Raw genomic sequence first — 8,256 nt, 5'->3', positions numbered from 1 at the left:
AGGCACTGTTCACGATTCTCGAGCACTAATCTATCACTTTAGCTTGACTTAATATTTGCCTTTAGTGTCCCTTTAACTGTAGTTAAATTTAAGTAATGCAAAGTGTTGTACGAATCGTGAAATAGCTGTGAACGCGACATGTGATGACTTGCAAAGAGATCTGTTTGCACCGAAAAAGAAAACTGTGCGTGTATCGCCACTTTCATGTGACATGGGCAAGCGAGTAGTGCAGGGAAGCTGCCAGGCTCTCTTAATAGCTCGTGCCTCACACCTTTTCTTGTTCACATCGGATCTAGTAGCACGAAAATGTATCATACCATCGCAGTTTGGCAAGTATTGAACGTTGGTGTGAAAAGATGGTGTTTTCAGAGAATGCATTAACTGTAAAAAAGAGAAACGTAACTTATCGGGTATTTTTTGATGTTCTCAATCACAAAAGTTGGCGCTGGGAAAGTGTACGAAAACAGCATCGTACAAGGTTCTACTGTATTTTTCATAGTGAGGACTGAATTGAGTGTCTGCATTGATAAATTCTGTGTGAAGCTTGCCGCTTAGCAACAGTGGAATTTATAAAGTAATGCCCATATCTGCAGCATAAATACTATAACTAGACAAAGCAACAACAGCACTCAAAAAGAGATTTCAGATACCTACGTGCGACGATGGGCGATTACAATCGAACCCACTTATAACATATTTAAGTACCAAGAAAATCCCATTGTCATAACTGGGTGGCACGAAAAAATAAAAGGGACAAGCGTTCAAACTTTTAATCAGATAGGAAGGTACAGAACCTGCCTTACAGCACTAGTACTGGTTTAACGTTACTAGGACGTAACAATGCAGTTGTTTTGCACAGTGAACATTTGTGTGCATGCTATGTTAAAATAAACTGCTTATTACAATGTTTCCCATGCTGCATTATTGGCTGTAACAATTAAATCTGGCTACTGGGTGTCTAGGCCGAAAAGAAAAGGAACGTGAAGTCCAGAAAAAGAACGAAAAGAAAACCCCAGCTGCTCAGTCACGTCTGGCTTTGTGCCCCGCACAGCACGCCTTCGTACTTTTGTCTCCCCTTCCACCCTCTCATCGTCGTTGGCGAGAGGGTGGAAGTCTGTGAGAGGGTGGAAGGGAGACAGAAGTAGGACAACGAAGGCGTGCTGTGCAGGGCACAAAGGTGGATGTGAAAGAGCGGCTGGCGTTTCTTTCTCTTTCTTTTACATTTATTTTATCGTTATAACTAGGGGTGTGCAAATATTCAAAACTTTGAATAACGGATTGAATAGTCACTATTTGTAAATGCGACTATTTTTCAAGTACTTTTCGAATATTTCAAAACGTCAAGTGCACCCAAATAAACTTAAAATTAGACCAAAAGTATGGCAAATTTTCATCCCTGCGGGCATAGTATAGACATAATACACGAGAACTTGCGTAGTGGAGCAGGCCATGCCACTTAAGCAGCCATACTTTACAGGCTGTACAGTGATCATTCGCACTCTCTGAAGAGCCCTGTGCATGCGAAAAAGCTACTTGTTTGTTTCTGATGCTCCATTTGTGTTTTGAATAAACAATGCTCCATAATGTACTATGTAATGACAGAAACTTGCTAACCTTAGTATCCTTAAGTGGTGAACATCGTTTTATATTAATTGTGATAAAGGATATTCATTATTTGAAAACTATTCGGAAAATATTCAATATTTGATTTGATTCGATTCACTTCTGGCACTATTCGATTCATATTCAATAGTTGTACGAAATGTATAATATCAAGGAGGCCAGTTCCCCTTCCTCCATCCCGCTGCTGATAGCGTTGACTTGTTCAATTGTTTAACTCTGCTTCCAGCGTGCTCCGATCAGGAATGGCTGTCGGTGTTCAAGAATGGCGGTGCTATAACTGCAAAGTGGGGCCACGGGCGGCAAGTGACATGTGAGCTCTGCCGAGGCATCGCTTTGGTGGCCCCAAAAGGGGCCTTTTAAAATGTGTAAGATGGTTGCCGCAGCAGCCTCTCAGCTTGAGAAATCCTGAAGAAACACTGGGGTGAGGTCGCCACAAGCATCTCGCCCTGTGCTTCTCATTGGCTTGCATGAGGAAACCCCATTTCCGCCAGCCTTGCTTGCTTTACGTGAAGCTTGCTGACATCCTTCTCCAAGGCATCCAGGTGCTCCACGTAGTGCAGCGGAAGGTCCCTTGCGAAAATGAAGCTCTGGAGGGACTGAATCATCTGCAGGGCCTCTTGCGAAAACAATGTTGAGGCATCCTGCCCTACCGCATTGTCGCTGTCACTGTTGCCATCATTATACTATGCAAGCACGTTCATGACGATCGCCTCATCGGTTAAAAGTTGTGATGTTTCTAGTATGTCGGCCACATGTATAAACTCGGAGCCCTAAAGCATCCTCGTTGACTGTGGACCAAAGTTCAAGGATCACTTAATCGGTGGGAGCTTTCTAGGCTTCTCATAAGTAACTGCTGCATCGGAAAAAGCACGCTTTCCTAAAGCAGTTCCAAACCCTACGTAGGAACAGTTACTTCGGACCACGCACCAAAGATAAACTGCATGGCCATCAATAGATTAATTTTCAAGTCTCATTGCTTCCTGCTTGTCCGCGTGGCCATGTCCATCAAAAAGACTAATTTGTTCAGGACACAGCGACGATGCGTGATTTTAAAATTGGCAATCACATCGGCATACATGGGCTGCACACTTGCCGTCTTGTTCGGTAGCTGGAAAAAAATTTCCACGCTGGAGAGCTTAGGCATGGAGTGGTGGGCACTACAATTATCTAGGATGAGCGCCACCGCCCTCTTGGATCACTCGATACGTTGATCGAACTCCAAGAGCCACTCAATAAAATGTTATCGCGTCATCCATGCCTTGCGGTTGTGACGGTAGTGTACTGGTATCCTGGCAGCACCGGGGAAGCAGCGGGAATTTTTCGAGTTCTTAATGACAAATGCAGGGCACTTGTAACTCTCGTCCATGTTGGCGCACAAGAACACAGGCGCAGCTTGCCGTTCTTGCCACCCTTACGTGTGTCTCCTTTGAGCGCATGCGTCTTGGACGGCAACATATGGAAGAACAGTCCTGTTTCATCGCCATTATATACGTCGGTGTCAACATAGCTGTTGAGGATGCAGGGCAGCGTTTCCTCCACCCACTTCTGCTTCGCCTCCACGTCAAACGAAGCTCCCTCACCATGGCGACTTTGTAAACAATTAGCGCTGTACCCAGCCGCCACCTGGCTGAAAGTATACATTGTTGATGAGTAGGGCAAACTGCTCCCCCTTTATGGCGAGAATTGGCCTTGTGATGGCCAAGTTCATGGCACAGGCACCGAGAAACCACTCGTAGAGGGCCTCTTCCACCTCCACATAGGCACCGTGTCAAACGCGTATGTGCCCGATGTCTACCGAGCAGTTTTATTTGTCGAATTCCTCTGACGAGCGGATGATTGCCGACAATGTCTGCAGCGATAGTCCGTACTTTTTCACTAAGTCACACACTTGTTTATGATCTTTGTAGTCCTTCACGATTCTGCACTTCGTTTGCAAATCTATAGCAGTGCGCTTTCTTTTCACCGGCAACGTCGTGCACTGCCGATGATCAGTGGGCGGATCAGCCCTCTTCCATTTCGGTAGCGAGTCAAACGAAGCAGAGAAACCATGTGGCCAGGAATGACTTTCAGTGAGGCCATTATACAATCAGGGAAGTCATTAATGTGAATGAGAAAGAGAAAGGGTCCCAAGGGTCCCAACACAACAGTGAGCCACCATAAATACCGTATATACTCGTGTAATGGCCACTCCCGTGTAAAAGCTGCACCCAGAACTTTGCACAAAAAATCCCCCCCAAAATATACCGTATTTACTCGATTGTAACGCGACTTTTTTTCCAGATTTTTGCTACCTGACGTCAATCCTTGCGTTACAATCGAATACCGAAATTCAAGTTGTCTAAAAAGTGCAATGATGCACCCAATTCTAATCAAGAAGTGAAATGTGCTCGTGAAAGCGTGCGTCCCTCGTCCGCTTTCCCGGAGAGCAAACGCGACGTCTCCATCGCATGAAAGGCCGTGGCCGGGGGAATGGGAAGCAACGTTTAGCTGCGGCACCAAATGCATATCACGCGACCGGGCGCAAGGGGAACTGGCGACTCAATCACCCACACGAAAGGAGGAAAGCAGGAAGGCAGCGCGGGAGAGAGGGGGTGCGGCTTCTACTCAGCGTACTTGTAGTTTGCGCGGCTGCGGGCTGTCGTGCACACCGTTTCTTGAAAGCGATCTCCACACGGCTTTGGCCTTTGTATGCACTGTGCTTTCGCTGCTCAGTTTCCACTGAAGCGATAGACCGCACGAACCTCCGCTCGCTGCTGTCGCCGCGCTTGCTCACGCCAGCGTTTTGACAGTGGTTGTCTGCGGTCATAGAGTGTGATCTATTCATGTTTGCTTGTGTGCGCAGACACCATGCTTGTTAATTGATCTAGTAAGCGAATGTGTCCAAGTTTATGCAATCCATAAAACTACTATCCTTACTCCTTATAGCTTTCTACTAATTTGCTATTGCAACTGATGCTTCGCCTTGCGGGCGAAACTGCGACTTTTTCATGCATCCGGTGGTCTCGCGTTACTTACTGGTTTTCTTCATTTTTTTTTGCTGGATGCAACAAAAAGTCACCCCTCACGTTACTTTCGTGGTTTTATTTTTTCTTGATGAAAGCAATGAAAAGTCACCCCTCACGTTACAATCGAGTAATATGGTATTTAAAAATTAGCCGTGTATAAGACGCACCCGTGATTTTTTAGAAGGTTTGCAGCGTTATCTGTTATGTGGTGCAAGAATTCCGAAGCTTTTTTTTTCTTTTTTTAATCAGTTTAAACCCAATAAGCTGGCGTAAAACCAATAAGGTGGCAGCAGCTCCGTATTTTCAGTGCTCTGGTTATTAGATGGCAACAAAATTGTAGCAACTAATAAACTTTAGAAAATAAGGCAATATTTGCCACTACACAAATAAAAAAGAATGTTTTTGGATCATTGTCATCAATCAGAAATCAAGAGAACAAAGCACTACCACTACAGCTGGTAGAGAAAAGCTGTGAAACATGCCAAAAAGTAGCAGACAATGCAAGAAATTAAGTTGTCTTTAAAGGGATTGAGACATCAAATTTGTGGCTTGCGCATTCTTTGTTTCAAATGTTTCTTATTGGTCCTGGAAGCATGATAGACGCTTAAGATTCATATATTCTCGGCAAATAATTTATTATTGCATTATTTATGCAAATGATTTTCGGTTTCGGCTTCTGGGCGCCAAGTCGGACAGTGACGTCACTGTAGAAAGCTAGGCCATGTGGGCCCACAAAGCTGTGACACACGCACTGCTGCATCGTCTGCTCTCGCACACACGTTCTTTACCAGTGCAGGCAAACAAAACACAGTTGTCATGGCTAGCTGCGGCAGCTCCGATTATGAATCTACGTCTGCGTCTGATGCGGTCCCCTGCACTCTATGCTCGAGGCTCTCTAGGCTTGTCCGGTGAAATGGGTCACCGCCCACTGTACGTCACTCTAATGTGGTATGACGTCACTAAAACTTTCATTACGCTTCCAACACAGTGATGTCGGTGTCAATCGCGCGATCGTGAGAACTAGCATTAAGGCACTCTTTGGAAGCGAATTAAAATATATTTAAGCGTTTGCTGTGTCTAACACTTCATGTTGAATGTCCTTGCATACAGAGGAAGCCTACAGCAGGTATTTTATAGCCTCAAAATTTGGTGTCTCAACCCCTTTAATGTTTACGACAATGCATTCTATATTTTTTTTAATCGTGTGGGGAGCTCCATGCCAGGTTTGGTTAGGAATGAAGAAAACTATTAGAGTCAACTCATGGAATTAATTTTTGAACACCGAATGTTTGGACAGCTTCAATTACAGAATAACCTTGCGGCACTGCCGCTTGCCCGATAAATATAATATACGACGACGACCAAAACTTCAAAGGCGGCACAGCGTGCTGTTTTAATTTTTCAGTCAACTCTGCCCGGAAGGTGGCGTTTGCATGTGTAGCATATATAGAATACATGATTAACTCAAGCCGGCTAGGTGACTACAGTGCAGTCCACTTATAACGATACCACATATAACGATGTTTCAGTTATAACGATAAGTTGACTTAAGAGTATCAACTTATCCATTAGCGCTACGAGAAAAAAAAAAAAAAAACATATATAATCATACATTATTCACCGCATATCGGATATAACGATTGAAATTTTGCTGTTGGGCGGCGTTTTTGATGTAGAATAATTGTGAAATTTGCATTCCTAAGTTGCCGTTAACCGCGACGAGCCAAAAGTTTGCCTACGCGAGTTCGTATCTGCCGCCATTACCGCGCGGCGCGCCCCGCCCGCATGCCGATTGCGAAAGCCACGGAGAGCATCGCAAGTTGCATTGCACTGCTGAGCACGACGTCGCGGGATAGAATCCCGGCCGCGATGGCTGCATTTCGATGGCGGCGAAATGCAAAAATGCTTGTGTGCTTGTGTTGTAGTGCACGTTAAAGAACCCCAGGTGATCAAAATTAATCCTGAGCCGTCCACTATGCCTCATAATCAAAACTGATTTTGGCACGTAAAATACCAGAAAGAAGAAGCATCGCAAGTTGGCGAAGCTTGCACAAGATGGCACCAGCTGCTTCGCGTCCGCATTGCCAGCGGTCTTGCGAGCGTCCATAGAAGAGGAAAAAAAAAGTCGATAAGCGAGTGGCGCTTGCACTCCCTTCACAATCTCGCTCTCACTCAGTGAGTGCGAAAATTTGCCGCGGAAGCAGCGGGAGGTGCGTTGACAATGCGCAAAGCTGTTCCGCTTGAGACGAAGCTACAAATTTTGCAAGACTTGAATAAGAAGTATGAGCTCGAGCAGTCGATGATATTGACGATTAAGAAAACCGGGAACACCACGATCATGAAGGCTAGACGCAGTGGCCATGCCGATCAACGGAAAAGGCGGGCTTTGTGCGCCAGGATGAGACCCGAATGGATGAGAGAGAAGAGATTAAACTTTTATTGGTGCCAGCAATCACGAGGGTGGATGCAGCCTCCCCCCGCCTAGCAGACGGCCGAGATCCCCTTGGTCTCAGCGGCTGCCTTGGTGTCAGCGTCGCATGGGCGAAACTAACAGGGTGGAAGCCGCTGACAAAAACGCACTGCAGGAAAGCCAACTTACACAATGGAACTACCCACGCATCTGCGCACACAATAGAACAACAGCCTGCATCTGCACACACAAGAGAACAACGGCGCATGACATACGTATCGTAGAACACTACAGTTACATTTGCAGTTGTACCGATAAGAACAATGGAAATTGCAACTCCATGCTACCCAGACGAACTGTATTGCATTATGTGCGTCACGCAATGCATTCCCGGCCGTCAACATGGGTAGGCCACGGGCGCAGCGCACGGCAGAAGAGGCTGCCGTACGCGAATGATCGTGCCCATAAGGCCGATTCCGTGTATCGGCAATGGCAGAGCCTCTGACCATCTACCAAGGTGATCACAAGGCAGTACTGTGCAAGTGTAGAGTCATCCGTGAAAGTGTGAGCATGTGCATGTAATCAACGACTACATGATCTAAAACAAAGGCTATGCAACTTTAACGAAATGTGTCTTCATTCAACTTCAACATTCAAAAGATACAATTCTAAACAAACAATCAAATCACATATGCATCGCATCAGGTCGCTCAGCATTTCTTGGGTTCGTTGCGTGGTCGTTGGCTTTGGACTTTGACTCAGTTTTCATGAAAGAAAGCTTCGTGTTCGACCATCTTTCTTTAAGAAAGGGGCTTTGATTTTTCTGGGCACTTGCTGATCTGCACCCTCACCTTAGCAATGTGACTGCCTTATAATCAAATAAATATGACACATGCCCAAGCATGCCATAGGTTGTGAACACTCACCTGTTTGCTGACCTCGCGCTTGATAACAGAGTTGGCATGGCAAAATGTGATGAAGAGTCCTAGGATTGCTAGCATACCTGCAAAGCCCAAAATGACATCCAACTTTACTCAGAACCTTGCCGACACAAACAATTGTACATGTGGGTCCGTCAAGATCCTGACAACTGGCGGTTATCAGCTCTGCTCATTACATGAACTCCACTACTTCCCATAACCTAAACTAAATTATTAGCCAACAAATATGCTAAGAGAATCAATACTACTGTATTGCTAACGAGTACTGGCACATATT

General features: G+C 45.5%; 1 protein-coding gene across 5 annotated transcripts in view; it reads right to left on the bottom strand.

The window, feature by feature from the left end:
• Positions 1–8,256, bottom strand: part of LOC119446409 (RING finger and transmembrane domain-containing protein 2-like) — a 64,924-nt gene that overhangs the window by 45,201 nt on the left and 11,467 nt on the right. Inside the window, exon 5 of one of the 5 annotated variants that reach the window (XM_037710836.2) lies at positions 7,965–8,041. The exons of the other annotated variants lie outside the window; for them this stretch is intronic. Within the exon in view, the coding sequence (XP_037566764.1) occupies positions 7,965–8,041 (77 nt within the window). The remainder of the gene's footprint in view (positions 1–7,964; positions 8,042–8,256) is intronic. 5 annotated transcript variants of the gene reach the window in all.

This window comes from Dermacentor silvarum, chromosome 3, assembly GCF_013339745.2.
Source record: "Dermacentor silvarum isolate Dsil-2018 chromosome 3, BIME_Dsil_1.4, whole genome shotgun sequence".
Lineage (NCBI taxonomy): Eukaryota > Metazoa > Arthropoda > Arachnida > Ixodida > Ixodidae > Dermacentor > Dermacentor silvarum.
This window is presented reverse-complemented; position numbering and strand designations above follow the sequence as displayed.